The sequence below is a fragment of the Gambusia affinis genome, linkage group LG13, assembly GCF_019740435.1.
Source record: "Gambusia affinis linkage group LG13, SWU_Gaff_1.0, whole genome shotgun sequence".
NCBI lineage: Eukaryota > Metazoa > Chordata > Actinopteri > Cyprinodontiformes > Poeciliidae > Gambusia > Gambusia affinis.
The window spans coordinates 3,452,137-3,468,296 of record NC_057880.1 but is presented as its reverse complement, the minus strand read 5'-3'; the positions used below and the strand labels follow the sequence as shown (position 1 = coordinate 3,468,296).

At 41.2% G+C, this 16,160-nt stretch overlaps 1 protein-coding gene across 2 annotated transcripts in view; it reads left to right on the top strand.

The window, feature by feature from the left end:
* Positions 1 to 1,629: 1,629 nt before the first annotated feature.
* The window catches only part of piezo1 (piezo-type mechanosensitive ion channel component 1), a 71,572-nt gene continuing 57,041 nt past the window's right edge, over positions 1,630 to 16,160 (top strand). For both annotated transcript variants that reach the window (XM_044135809.1, XM_044135808.1), the window contains exon 1: positions 1,630 to 2,165. In XM_044135809.1, coding sequence (XP_043991744.1) covers positions 2,102 to 2,165 — 64 coding nt within the window. In that variant the 5' untranslated portion in view covers positions 1,630 to 2,101. The remainder of the gene's footprint in view (positions 2,166 to 16,160) is intronic.

Genomic DNA, 16,160 nt, shown 5'->3' with positions numbered 1-16,160 from the left:
GATTTTGTTGCCAATCCACAGCAGAACCACACAAACCCACAGCATTCTGGGGAAACACTGACAGGAAATGATGCGATGCTTGAATCCTTTCCTTCTCCACGTCATCCTCTCCGAGGATGAAACAACAAGGAATCAATGAATGAATCCGTTTATCCTCTCGTGTCTCGCAACTCTCATTCCGTCTGAAACACTATAAGAAACGGCTACGTTTGGTTCCCGTTAACAGAATACAGCTATTCCAGCAAGTGTTCTTGCAATATTTGGGAAATTGTTCGCAAATAAATATGAATACATTAATTTTGTTTGACAGGGAGGCTATTTCTACCAAACTCTCAGGATAAATATGCAACATGGCAGAGCAGGTACAGCAGTATGTGTAGGGCTTTCTTTATAAAATAACTGGACTACGCCCAGAGGTTTGAATGGAAGCTTTTGATGCCGATGTCTTTGTTAAAGGGAGTTGAGAAAGAGAGAGAGGTACTTAAACACTGATTGCTTCAAGCAATGAAATGAAGATGAAAGATTTAATGAGTCGTCATCATGGTCAACAACAGCAGAAGCCCTCTCAATCTAGAGCAGGCTGACTGTTCAATCAGTGTGGATGGCCTGTTAATCAGACCTGCTAACAACATCATGGCTGATGAAAGAGCATTTAAGTCCACATTGTTTCTGGGTAATCCCCCCAGAGCCCAAACCAGCCAAAGTACTTTTAGATAGTGCATTGTTAGATTGTAAATAACCTTATTATCTTAAAGAAAAGCTTAGTTATCTTTTCAGTTTGACTCTGCAACAACGTTTCAGTATCATCATGTCATAGGTCAGCAGACAAACTGGACAGGTCACCAGTCCATCACAGGGCAACACAGAGACAGAACCATGCACACACACACACACACGTGCGCACATTCTGCGCCTCGGAGGGAGGAAGAGGACCTAAGGAGGCTTTAGATCAGGGGTCTCAAACTCCAGTCCTCGAGGGCCGCAGTCCTGCAGTTTTTAGATGTGCCACAGGTACAAAACACTGGAATGAAATGGATTAATTACCTCCACCTTGTGTAGACCAGTTCTCCAGAGCCTTAATTATTCTATTCAGGTGTGGTGCAGCAGAGGCACATCTAAAAGTTGCAGGACTGCGGCCCTCCAGGACTGGAGTTTGAGACCCCTGCTTTAGAGAGATCAACCAACCTGACAGTCATGTTTTTGGGCTGTGGGAGAATCCAGGGAAAACCCCGGCATGCACAGGGAGGACATGCAAACCCCATACGGGATTCGAACCCACGACCTACTTGACCACGTCAGTAAATGATGTATTTGAATATTTCTGTCATTGTCGTCCCAACTCGCTCACATACCTTCTCTGTCCATATGGAGGCGCTGTAAACACACTTGTTGTGGCATCAGGACAGATGTTTTAGCATCAACAGTAAAGTGGCGCAGCGCAGCAACCCCCTCTTTACCCCCGCGTCTCCCCGTCCCCCTCTCTCTCTCTCTCTCACACACACACACACACACACACACACACACACACACACACACACACACACACACACACACACACACACACACACACACACACACACACACACACACACCTCCAGCTGTTACTAACTGACAGACTGGCTGAGTGTGTGACTGTTTGGTTAAAACAGGGAGGTGACCGTCAGCGGCGGCAGCGGCAGCTCAGTGGAGAATAGCTCCTCTATGAACGCCCCTCAGCTCAGACTCTGTTCTGTGAATCACATTTTCCACTTTGAGTAGAGATCCTCCAGCGCGGGCCTGGTCGACAGGAGCCGCGCTCTCAAACTTTTCTTCCTCCCTCCGAGGCGCAAAAAGAAAAAAAAAAAAGAAGCAGCGGATGCGCTGTTGGCACATGGTTTGCGGCTGAAAACGCCCCGAAAAGAAAAAAAAGATCAGGAAAGGCGGAGGATCGGCGGACCTATTACTGAACAATGCTGGAGCTCTTTTTGGTTTCGTGTCAGATGGGAAGTTTGGACCAACTGTCCTGCTGAAACCGTCGGTCCAAATGGAGACAATAGGACGGGTTGTGCCCCACTCTGAGCCCTGATCTCAGACACACACACACATACACACACACGCAGACATGGATCTCCAGGTGATCGTCTGGCTGGTCTACAGCGTTCTGCTGCCAGCCGCCCTCCTAACAGGTAGGCACCCATCCGCTGTCGGCCCGGTTCGGTTCGGTTCAACTGGCAGGACGTGCTGTGGTGGTCTGGGGGAACTTTTCTCTCAGCGTTGCGCTGAAACCCGTGACGGGGTGGTAACTGTAACTGTAAGCGCAGCAGCAGCTGCTGCAGAGTGAACTTTTCACACACTGGAACATTTTTCCAGTAAGTCCGGCCAACATGAAGGCAGAGGAGTTGAGCTGGTTCCTGCTGCTGCTGGGGACCCTTCAGGTTGGAAATAGAAGCTCCGCGCTGTTTGCGGCCAGACTCCTGCGCTAATTAGAGGGGAAAGTGCGAGGAAAAGGATCCAATCAAGCGTCTTAGAGTTGGAGTCCTTATCATTCTGCCGCACATAGGTGCGCTCTGGGCTTTTACGCAAACACAGTTGAGATAGGCTGACTTTCCGAACTGAAACGGACCCGAGTCCGCTGGATTGAATTCTGAACCTCCATAAAAATGTGGAGGAGGAACCGGGAACAGGCCATTCTGTCAACTGTGCGGAGCGCTGTATAAGCGCAGAGCCGGGACGAGGCATACGCAAGCAAAGCAGCTGATTATCGCCATGAAAACCATCAGGAGCAAACGCAATAATTCTTTTTTTTCTGTTTCAGGAGTCATACTTCAGAAAGAGCTATGCAGAGCAAAACTTTTCACCCCACCCCCTCTTTCCCCAGAGAGCAGTATTTGGAAAGCCATCAGGAGGTGTATGGGGATCAAATTAGGCGTGATAATGTGAAGAGTTTTAAGACATTTCAATGGTTTCTGGTTTACATTCACTGGGATCAACGTCAGATCCTTTGATCGGTGAGAAAAGTGTGAATCAGCTGAGACAGATGGCTTTTTACAGTGATTGCTTGCAATCCATCATAAGTGTTTGTGTTTTAACATGGTGTCTGAGTTCTGAGTTCTGCATAATTTCCGTCAGGCAGGTTTGTGAGACACGAGTTTCACATTCTGACCCAAAACAGCCAGAAAACAAAAACACTGAGAGAAACCAGGCAGACATTCAGCTCACAGCAACAATCTGCATCACTCAGGCCCTGGAAGCAATGGATTTTTTATTTTGAGTCACAAAACGAAAGTAATAATGAGCCTGACTGAAGTAAATCCACTTTTATAGGCCTTTTGAAAACCATCCATTATTTCGTTGGTTGTTGTCCTGACTTTATAACAGGAAATATGCTGCTGCTCTAAAGGACCTGGATGATTGAACAAGTGCTTTAAGTAAAATAAAATAAGATAAAAAATATAAAATGAAAACAGGAGCCTGAATGCATCATCTGTTCTGTAAGTGAAGCAAACCTTTATTCAGCTGCTGAATCAGAAGCTATGAATAACTGTTACTATTACAACTATAAACAGGAGCTTGGCAACAATAATTTGTCAGAGTAATAAGAGAACTGCTAGTTTTCACCCTCAGATACTGATTTACTCAGGAGCTAAAATCTTTTATTTAGTTATTTTTTTAACCAAAATATTTCTATTGAAATTTTCCACTTTGAACATTTACCAGCCTGAACCAGGTTCTGTTATAACTACAGTACCATTAAAAGCCCATTTTGGGGCTAAAACTAATCCAAGCCGGAGAAATGAAAACCAAAACTGAAAAGTTGAATCTAAAGTTGTTTTAATTGAATCATTCTCTTGATTGTTGCGCATCAGTTTCTGCCTGACTGGAACAGAACGTTTGTGATTTATGAAAGCAAACTGAAATGACAATCGAGAAAGCGCTTTAGTCAGGCCGATCCTGTACAGGACTTTATAAGAACGTTTTGTTTCTGTCTCAATATGCAAAAATATCTTTATGTTTCTCTTTATTCTCTCTGATGTTTACGTCTAAAGGAAAAACAAGTGCAGAGAATTTTTCCTCGCAATCTTATTCTTCCAACATTATTATTCCAGTAAAACGAGGTGGGATTTAGTCGGTCTGTCCAGACTTCCTGTTTTGTTTGTGGTGCTTATGGTTTTCAAAATGATAGTGTGGTCTGTTTAAGGAAACCTGTAAGCCTGCCTGAACGTGTATGTCTGTCTGTCTGTGTGTGTGTGTGTGTGTGTGTGTGTGTGTGTGTGTGTGTGAGAGGCTGTAGATGAAACAACCGCATAAATATCAACTGACAACAGAGCTGAATTCAAACTAGATCTAATGTTTGACGTAAACCAGATTTACACTGGCTGATGTCAGTGTAAATTTGATGTAAGCCACTGTGAAACACAAAATCTTACCAAGTAATTTTGGTCTAATTTCTAGAGCAAATATATTAGCACACTTAAAATAAGGCAAAACTAACTTACAAGTAACTTTTTACCAAGATACAGAAGCTTGTTTTAAGTAAATAATTTTTTAATATTAATGAAAAAGTGCTAGTTCCATTGCCAGATTTTTTAGCTTAAAACACGACATTTCTTCTCCCATAAGTTTATTTATCTGCCAATAGAAGAAGAACTTTTTCATCATCTTGCCGACTGCATGAGCATGGATGGCGTTAGATGAGTTGCGGTGGTTTTTATTGTAGTTGGAAGGGCCCCAAATCAAATTCTACTGTGGGCCTCAAATAGCCTTGGAGCGGTTCTGTTCAGAGGTAGCCGTGGTACCTGATACCTGACCCGTGTGTTTCTGGGTGTCCAGAGGACTGCCAGCTATGAGTGATGAAATTACAGCGAGGATTGGCAACCAGGAGTACTAAACTAACCCCAAAGACGTGAAGCTGAGCCTCAGCTCTTTCTCTCTCTGGGTGTTTACCATAAAAAACAAAGTTAGACTTCACATCACAGAGCTTTCCTTATGCAGCCCTGGTGCTGGGCAAAGGACTTTAAAGGGTCAATGAAACTTTTTGCGTCACATTGTGGGCCACAAATTTATAGGAGGGTTTGGGAAAAAGATCAACTGTATGATAAAAGAACTTTGGCGCCCAGAACAGAGAAACTAATGTGGTTTCCAGACGAACCAGGAGGCGGTAAATGATTGGCTGTCAGATTTACAGGGAACCAGACACACAAAAATATTGCAAATGGATTCGCACCCCCTGACAATTTTCATGTTTGGTCACATTACAACCACAAATGTCCTTTCCTTTTTTTTTTTTTTTCTTGCAAAAGAAATCATAAAAAATGTGGAGTCCATTATTATTCAACTAATAAAAGTTTTAGATGCAGTTTTTTTTTCTCCTCCAAGACCTTGGAAGATCAGTGTTCAAGTCTTGCCACAGCTTATTTATTAAATTTAAGTCTGGACTTTGACTAGACCATTTGAAGACATGAGCATGTCTGATTTTATGGGGCCCCTCTAACTGCGTAGGTGGTTGATGCTGACAGATACTTTTTATTTAGTGACCAAGGTAAAATTATTATTGGAATAACTTTCTTACAAAGGAAAATGTTCAATTAGTCTTTTTACAACCAAACTTCTATAATAAGTAGAACGACATCTATCCAGAGAGTTTGACAAAAATGCTCTCAAATTAGCTTTTAATGAGTTTATAAGGCTTGGTTAAGTATTAGCAAGCGTTTTGAAAGAAAGTGATCCAAATCATTTGAGATGTATCGATCTGAAATTAATAACTGTACTAGAAAGAAATTCTGGTGACAATGTGCCCAATCCATAACAGCATATCTATTCAGTCTAATTCTATGCTTTGTGCTTGTTTCGACATCATGCTGTATTCTTTATCATACATTGCATTTAGAATAAATACCTGCACTTCCTGAACCACATGAAAGAAGGTTTGTTGCAATTTATTTTTGTGTGTTTGGCCAAAGTAGTCAACCTACTGATTTAGTCAGTGTCAGTTTCTGTATTATTTTTGTTACGTTGTCTGCTCTACTCATAATTGCACTGACTGAACAAATTAAAGTTGTTGTTTTTACATGTTTGACCAAGCTTTTAAAGCTAATGATGTATTTAAGTGTGCTGCACTGGTGCAGAGTTATCAAATAAATGTGTAATTCAGTATATTTATGTCTGCTTAAAATAAATAAAAAAAAACCCCAGAATCGTTATAACTCGATTCTTGTCTGTTGTTCTGTATAGGATCGTATCGGCCGATACCAAACCACAGATATCGTTATTGGAAGCACATATCATGATCTTATAATCTGAGAACAAGTTTGTTCAATCAAGGCCAAAACATTTTGCGTTTTAAAACAGAAAAACCTCAAAAGGACCTTTTTCACATGTTCCCTGCAGACTTGGTTCAAAGTTTAATCTCAGTTTCTTCCATCTTTCTTCTCGCGTCTCTTCCATGAATGCCAGCTTGGTGGAGTGCACAGCTAGAAGCTGTTATGTCAGTCAGGACCTGTAGATGATCACACAGCGTTAGCAGCACCTGGAGGAGGAAACCTAAACACATCATGAAGGCTCCGACATTCACCAGGAGGGACAATATTAAGAAAGGATTGGTATTTTATATACCAAGAACTTCACGTCCCTGTGACATCTACGTCTGGCCTTTGTACTCAGACATCTGGCTCTCTGCAGTGTGTCTGCATGATGAACAGCTTCGCTTTCCCCTCAGTCGGCTCCCAGTGACGCCAGAGCAGAGGCTGCAGTACAGGGCTGTCACACAAACACATTCTGATGGATGATAAATTGTCCCAGAACTTATTTTACTAAATGATAATATTGTTATTTTGAGACCGTACCCAACTAACATAATGATAATAATATAAATAATAATATCAATGTCTTATTATTGCAACTTGTCACGCTCAAAGATTAAAAACATGTACATTTCTAAAGAACATTTATCAGAGGAACTGGAAACATTTCAAATGTCCTAAATAAATAAAACAAATGAAACAATGTTTAAAGCAGATTCATGAAGTGCCAGGGGTCCAAATTGTATTTCATAAATAATAATCATTCAGCTTAGACAGGGAAAACAGGCAAAAGTGGCAGGTAGGGCAAAACTGACCATGCAATGTTTCTCAAAATGGCGGCTTTTCAGTGATTTTAAAGGACAGCATCACTTTATTAAATACTGTTGTCTACATGAAAACTTTGTGCTCGTTTTAATTTATCATGCAATGAATTGATTTATTGCTCATTGTGACAGCCTCACTGCTATAGTTCTCTAAGAGGGAAACTTTGGATGTGACTGGCATTGTTTCAGGGTCTTCAGTGAATATTGGCTGTGCATTATGATAAATTACTAGAGATACACCGATCCAATATTAATATCTGCATCATTCCTGATGCTGAAGATTTTATATTCGGTATCCTGACAATGTGCCCGATCCACAACAGCAGATCTATTCAGTCAAATTCTATGCTTTGTGCACTGAGTGATGTTGCGCTTTATGTATTTTACATAAAATTTTTAATTTTTAATTGCACTTTCTGAACTGTTTGAAATAAAGTTTGTTGCAGTTTGTTCTTACATGTTGGACCAAGCTGGTGAAGCCCTCGGTGGATTTAAATGTGCTGAACTGGTGCAGAGTTATCAAATGAATTTGTAATTCAGTACATTTCTGTCCATTTTAAGTCACTTCTGTTGTTTTTCTGTATCGGATCGTATCGGCCGACACTAAACCTCAGATATCGGTATCGGAAGTTATTTATAAAATTGCATCTTTATAAATAACCATAGTGTAAATACATCATGTAAGAAATTTTCAGTGGGAGAAGCTGTTGCTACATCAGTAACATCCTCCTGGTACCGTCCATTAAGGCCGTGGCTACAGGTGCTCCATGTCCAGTCATGTTGCTACCTGTCTCTCCAACACAAAGTGTGGGATCCAGCTGGATCACCAGCTCTGACTCAGCCTGATCCATCAGGTCTTGAGGCTTTGTTACACCAGCTGACGACTGTTTTTTTTTTTACGGGATGAACATGATGATGTCATGACTCAGTTCTGCAGGCCCGAGCGGCGACACACCCTGAGCTTCTGCTCTCACCTCTGTTATCCGACTGATATTCCTCCACTGGTTGAAATTTTTTTTCTCATCTCTGAGTTTATCACTCTGTGTGGAAATATGGCAGTTCGTCTGAAGCCGGTCAAAGTCGTCCACTCTGCGAAGGACTGCGTCGCTATTGAAATTCTTTCCTTTCACGGCTTTTCATTCGACAAAGGGGAAATGGCAGGCCTCCCTGTTCATCTCCATCCTCTCTGAACGCCGGCGTTTCATGTGGTTTCAGAGAATTGGCACACCCAGGCCCAACACGGGAGAAGTTGTGGAAAATGTTGAGCCTTTCTCTTCGCTTCCTGTGAATGTGAGCGGTTCCTCTCAGCATAAAGCCTCTTTTTTTTATTATTATTATCAGTGCCAACATGTTTTCTCAGTTGTTCATGGAATAATATTTAAAAAAAAATCCTCTCAGGAATAAAAGCGTTCCAGCAAACTCCTCTGTGTAGCAATAAATGTCACTCAGTGACTATCTGAACCTTTAGACCAGAGCAGAAGAAAATCCTAACTGCATGAGGAAGATCTGACTCCTCTTTAATCTGATTGGTTCCTTCTTTTCCTGTCTGTGTTGAAATGCTGGGGTTACAATAACTGAAGGCTTGTAGAACTCACACACATCCCCACGCGCACGCCTGCACACACACACACACCCCCACCCACACACCATCACACACACACACACACACACACGCACACCACACAGCCAACACTTTAGGAACGTGTGTCTGTTGCAGTTAGAGAGAAAGTAGGGGCAAGGATATTCTTGTTTGACTACATGCTACATGCTACATGTTTCCAGGCTGTTTGTTTGAGCCGGTGGACGTATTGTTCCACTGAGTCAGAGGAAACAAAGGTTCAACAATGCCATCATACACACAGTTACCTTTTTGTCACTGCTGAAGACATTGTTTGAATTTCCTGGAGGAAAGAATTTCAAGAATCTGTCATAAAATCATGTCTTCATGCTAACGATGAGCCATGTGGACTCATAATATGGCTAACGCTTTTGTCGGCTCTCACTGGTGGCCGGCTGGATGGAAACAATACAGTTCTACTTATTTACAAGTCAAAAGAAGCACATTAGGATTTTATTTAAGAAAAATTTGATCTTCTGTGTACCGTATTTGGAGACATGTCTGCCATTAATTCAGGCTGCAAGAAAGTGTGAGAACCATAAGAAACCCAGGTGGCTCAGGAGAGGACAGCCAGCTTGCTCTGTTTGCTCTTTTTGAACCTTCAAACTTTGGATGGTGATGTGAAAAAGTGCTTTTTCCCACAGGATCATGTAACGTTTCTTCCCAAGTAATAAACACCTTCATTTAAAAGCTGAATTTTCAGTTTACTTGCATTGTCTTTGACTAATAACTGAATTGGTTTGATGCTCTGAAACACTGGAATGTCACAAATGTGCACAAAAAAGAAAAGAAAAGTGGATTTACATTTATATTTATTTCAGTAAGCTCAGATTTGTTTTCAGATCTGCTTCCATGTAAATCTCTGGGAGTGTGTCTGAACGTTGAGGTTAACCGGGTTAACCATACTAGCTGTGTCTCACCAGCTCCAGGGTGAATGTATGGCCTCTGTTTTACCTCCATCAATCTCTCCGTTTTCCCACTCTGTGGTGCTGCTGTGCTCTACACTTCAATAATTTATGGTGAACAAATCACAAAAGACATTTCTAGTTCTAGTTTTGAGCATGTTACAAAGTGCTTCAATCATAGTAAGTCATTTAAAATTATGATCTGAACATTAGCATAATATATACTCATAATTCAGCCATGACACTAGCGCTCATTCATCAGCTATGAAACATCAGCGTATTATTCAGGCGGTGGAGCGACAAGCCCCGCCTACTTGGGAGCAGCTATGTCTGCGGCATTTTGGGGGAATTGTAGTCGGCTATTTTACAGAAGAGTTATGGATTAAACATGTTGGAATTGTACAGTTTTTTATGAATTGTGTGATGTTGTGAGAGCTCTGGTGGGAACCAGCTGCACTTTGTCCAAAAAACTAAAACAAACTACATCATCCTACTACCACTTCCTGTTGTCTTCTTTGTAGTGTATACCAGTAGTGACATCCAGCTGTTGTCTGTAATTGAAAAAAAGTGTTTCCATTACAGTTCAGTGAAATACATCTATTCCGATATGTCCAAAAAATCCACCTCATCTTAGCACAGGAGTTTTTTTATTTTCGAAGTTGGCGTTTTCCATTAAGCAGTTTTGTTTTTGTAATTTCAATCTACTTAATTCTATGATTAATGGAGACACAGTTAGTGCTGTCTGCCCCCCGGAAGATCAGATCCAGTGTTTTCTCATCTTCATCTTTTTCTGGTTCTCATTGGCCAAATTTCACTGGACCAAATATAAAACACATCCTGAAGATTCAGAGAAGTTCTGGAAGCCTGTTACTCCGTCAAGCTGATTCACACCCTGGTTGTTCATCCTGTCTTCTTGTGAGAGAGTTGGCGCTTACATACAAACTGTAATAATCTTTTCTTTTCTTTGCTCTGCTAGTGATGGCTAACAAGATGTTTTATGAATCTGTTTATGCACAGTGACTTGGCTCCTGTTGTTCTAATGGGAAGGACAGTTGTCTGACATAATTGTGTGCAGATGAGTCCTGATCAGTTTACCAGTACTGGCCCTTTGTTCACATGCTGGACCTTGCTGGCAGTGTGAATGCTATCTTTCAGTTTAAAAAAGCTCATGGAAAACATTACTCTGAAGCCAAGGAGACTCTGCCAATTCAACAAAACTTGGCGGTTTCTGTCTTTTTCATTGCTGCTTTTATTGCTAAGCCGCCTTGTTTGGAGTTCAGGACTGTGATCGTTGACCATCTGTTCCTGAAGTTTTCATCTGTCTGGGTTCATCTGTATGGTGTCTCTTCATTCTGTTGAATTCTGAATTTATCCTCGTCGTCAGTATTTAGTGATGTCTACAGCACATCCACTAACTTCCTGTATGCCACCCTGGAGGACAGGCCGAAGGCAGTGACTACAAACCTCTGCTAGCTTTTAACAATTAAGTACATTTTAGAAATCAAAAACAAAGATGTGACAAGAGGCCTTTTGTCATTTAGTGGTCATCAACACAAACTGGGATAAGACAACAGACAGCTATTAAGAAAAAAACTGATGGTGATATCTGTCATAAATCGATGGAGACACTCTTCTGGGAGAAGTATTTCTGGTTTGTTCAAATATGCTGATTTGTCATGTTCTTATTTAGTTTAACACAACAAAATAAAAAGTCCTATTATCCCAGTGTCAGTGAACTACATGTCAACGTTTCTGGTTGATGCCATCCAATGATGCAGATGTAAACCAACATTTTATTGCCTTATGAAATATGCTGAAATATAAAGTTAAACCCAAAATTATTCCTGGCAGATTTAGGTTTAATCTTTTCACATGACTACACTCTTTCTTTTGTCTTGTAACATTAACTGTCATGCAGATTCCTGACTTTCTGTGATGGGAGCTAAAGGTGATGTCAGTGAAGCCGTTTCAGCCTGCAGCCCACAGTTTAAGATAAATCATCAAAAATACCAGCGGTGACATTCAAAAAGCTGTCACCTTGGCACCAGTCCCATACTGCCTAACATATATAAAACTACCCAGCAGAAGAGTGTTGGGGTGTGGGATGACTACCTGGTTGTAGTAGTAGTTCCTGACAATTCACACATGTCCTTAATGATACCATGTGAGCTATTCTGGTCACACGTCCCAAGATCCCTGCTATCGCTTAAATTCTATATAATTAGAAACCTTTTTGTTTCACTGACATGGATTTATAACACTTCCAGTTGTGCGAATCATAGCAGTGATAGCATGCTAACGCTACGTTTGGTCTGCTGAGGCCAGTATCAGGGAAATCCTCATGGATGGTTGTGTTCTTTGGTTTTGTAACGTTGTTCTTCCATAGAGACGCACAGGTCATTATCACCAACACTCTGCTTTGTGGTTGAATGAAAAGCTGTGTGTATGTGTGGGGGAGTGTGTGTGTGTTTTTAAACTGGTGGCTGTCCACCTCATGCTATCTATGGCTCCATAAGGGTTTAGTACAACAACAAACACAACATCCATACATCTGACGGGCATTTTCTTTGTGATATGGAAATAGAAAAACATAAAAAATTTGTACTTTATTTGGTATGGTGTTATCTCCATGGGAAATCAAAGGAGTTCAGAGTTGTTTACTCGATATTTTCTGGTGAACTACAATATAACCTCCTAGTAAACACCACATGTTATGTGCTGGAGGCTGTTGGTGTTTCTATAGCGCCATGTGGTGCTCATTAAACGCCTGGTGGAGTGCTAAATAGCATTTATGAGACGGTGCCAGGCGCTGCAAAGTAGATGAATAAAGTTTCCCTGTTTGGTACATCCACCACTCGCTCTGCACTGCTGCCGCAGATTACACTGAACTTGTGTAAAGGCAACTATGACGTTATGCTACGCTGTTTGACTCTTGTGTGTCGTACTTACCAGGTACCCAGGAATTGCTTTGGTGTGGAGTTCTTTAAAGCGTATCTTCAGCTGCTTGATTATCTGTGATTAACATTTTCTTCACGTTATTGGATTGCACTGTTATGTCTTTCGCTTGATGCTGTACTATAAAAGCATCAATTCATGCACACTTGTTGGTGAAGTACTTTTGTTGTTGAATGTTTTTGACATTTTTTTAAAATTAATTTTATTGCTCAGCAAAGAGTGAAGCAGTGAGAATGAACTCTTTTAAGATGGTTGTCGGATTTATTGAAATTTGCATAACAATTTCAAACCATTTTCTGCATTAGATTTCTCTTATATCTGCAACCCCGCTGGTGGTATTTCTTAATAAGAGACACAATGGAGCATGGCAAGAAGATTTGATCCTTTTCAACTTTGTTCAAGATTAGCTTTGGTTAGCGATGGGACACGTTGATGCCTCCATGCCCTCATCTCTGCTGTGAGAGAGGAAACACAATCACTACATTTGAACAAGTTCTAACCTTTACTCAAACCCGACTTGCATATTGTGCAACGCCTGTAAATTCTTGGCTCGTTCAAAGCGATTTCCTGACTCGGTGAGAAATACTCAGCTTATGTGTGAGCTTTGATGGGCTTTACAGGAAGACGGAGACGGGATCACCACAGGCACAAAAAGGCTGATGATGGTGGAAAGAAAGTACACCCTCTACCAGGTTTTGGCTTTTAAAATATGGTCATTACCAGGGCACCCTTGTGAAAATTTAACGGATCTTCCCTGGTTAAAGAAAATATAAATACAAATAATTCTAAGTGTATTGAATGGACTGATCAAGGTCTCACTTAAGAGCCCCACCTGTATGGCTGCTTGTTCTGTAAATCCCTTTTATCGCATAACCCTGTCAGCAGAAGCAGCAGGCCTCACATTCTCTCCTCTTTAAGTTTGATGTCAAAAGTATAATGTTGCAGGTTCTTGCCAAAACGTTGGGAGGATGGTACAGCTGGAGAATTTAGAGCCTGGCCTGCATGGCCTCCACGTCAGGCGTTAATTACGTGTGAAGAATACAGTCCTGTTGTCATTCGCTGTCGAATGCTGCAGTCGTTTACAACACGGATTGCATTCGCAGTTCAGTTTATGCGTTCCTTTTGAGTCAGGTTTTCTAGTTGGAGGATTTCAAAGCTTCTTTTATTAGCATTGGCATTTATTTGGTCAGATGTTTCTGCTTTTGTGTCTTCTACGTCCAAATTCTTCCCTCCCAGTCTCCGCTTGAGGCCAAAGGCTGTGTGATGCAATTTGCTAGCGCTGGACAAGGTGTTGCAAATTTATTGTTATTTCATCATTACTGTCTTTGCGAATTACTTAAGTATGTCACTTGATAAATTAAAATGAGCTCAATAATTTCCATTAGCATGATTTATTGTTTTTCTCTTTTCTTTCTCTCTTACCAAAAGCTGGATGGTAAAAGTCTTCAGTCGGGTACTTTGATCTCAACTGGGCCTTTTTTTTAAGGAAACACGATAATTTATCTCCCAGTCACAGCAGGGTTAAAAAAATCCGAATCTAGATGAGAAATTAATAATTTTTTCTTCTTCTCCCCTCCCTCTAAGTCGATGTTGTAAAAAGCAGTGCATTTCAAAACTGTGATGAAAACTTTAAACAGTTGAAAATACAAGTTTACCTTCACCAATTAAAAAGACGACTAATTTTTTTCTCCATGTCTGAAGGTAAATCAGACCAAATTTCTCTTGGTCTGATTGACCAAGATGGTAAATCATTTCTAAATCTTGCTATAACTAACTAGCATTAGCATTCACAACAGGATCTGCTGATGGCCATAGCTCAGCAGAGAGCAAGGACAGGAGATGAGGGGAAGTGCATACACAGGCATGATTGACAGCGCTAAGACCAGCCTCCTGGCTCCGATTGGTTGTTTCTAGTTGGCAGAGGAGGCTTGATTTTATCTCAGACAATCTGTCTCATACGAGTTTCAACAAATATGCACAAAAATATTTTGTTATACTGCAGCAGTATCTCCAGCTAAAGTCCAGGTTAAAACTCCTGGACTTAAGTAAGACATGGATACCTGAACAAAATGTTGGTACAGGTCAGTGAGCAGCAGTTTGTCTCCCTCAGCAGCTTTCAACATGACCTGCAGCTGTGAGCCGTTCAGCTGGACAGTTGAGGACTAAACCGTTCCGCCGCAGGCTGCTTGTTTGAGTTTCCACTGCAGGCCCAAGACCTGCGGAAGGTCCAAAAATTAACCAGCTCACAAATAACAGAGGGACGCCTCTTCTCCCTGAGTGTCTGAGGTTAGGGACCAAATAAAACTGCACATCCAAATAAACCTTCTGGAAGGACGCTGCTATATCACACAACAAATTTTTTAAATTTTTTTATTTTTAAACAGACATTTCTCCTCTGTGTTAGGGTTTGTTTGTTTTTTTAAAACTTGCAATTCTGGTTTGTTGCTTTTCCAAAGTTCTGCTTTCAACTGGCTGCAGCGTGTGGCTTTCGCAATCCCATGTCTGATAACATCTGTAGGCCAGTGTCCAGACACGTTGTCTACTCACAACCAAGGTGGTAACACTACAACATCCAGGCACTGCAACAGGCAGCCATTTTCTCTCCATGTTTGGTTCCACCTCACCAACATTCAGTACTCAGCTGCACAGCAATCCACACAACTTTCAAGGTTCTGGACCAAGCAGGAAACATGATCGTCATTAGATCCCGGTGAAAACAACCTCATTAAGAACAGCAATGTGTTAGATATAGTTAGTTAGCATGGCCTCTGATGATGGCAGATAAATGTTTTTCCTGGAACATTAAGTTGTTTCTCCAGCATTAGCACATTTAGCAGCGATCAGTCTCATCACAGATCACCTGTCTCATATCATTTTGTCACAAGATGGTGACAATTTCAACCAATATGTAAAAAAATACATTCTTTGAAAAAGTTACATACTGCAGGTTTGAGGTTAGCCTGCTCTCTTATGTTCTGTTATTTATGGAGCTTTGTTTAATTCATTGTGGGACATAATGCACAGTCATGATGATTTCTTGTTAGAACATAAGTAAGAAATTAAAGCTTCCCGTCTTCCTCAGGCGGTGTCTCTGAATTTAGAATTGCCCCGGAAACACAAGTCCTGCTTTGAGTATTTGCTTTTTGCCCAGGCCATTGATTTTCCTTTTGCTTTGGATTTCAACCTGCTCCTGCTAGAGCATGAGTTAGCTTCACAAAGCGGACGCTTTTGAGTGCATGATGTGGATTAGACGGCCAGGTTTTGCATTCAGGTTGTTGAATTCACCTGGGAGGAATTGAACACCACCTGATGATATTTTTCTGGGCCCAGGAAACAGAATTACTAGCTCACAATTATGATTTCTGTTGCCTTTGACCAAAGTATAATTTCTACATATTTATCTTTAGTTTGTTGGTCCACACAGACTCTGGGCGACAGGTGAGCTACACCGTATTCCTGGACAGGCTGGGGCTCCAACAACACCGGTGGGCCCCCAAACACATTTGGTTTTAATTTGTAGTGATTGAGCTCACGCTGAGCACATGTTACACATCTGTTCCAGATTTTAAAAACAAAAGCC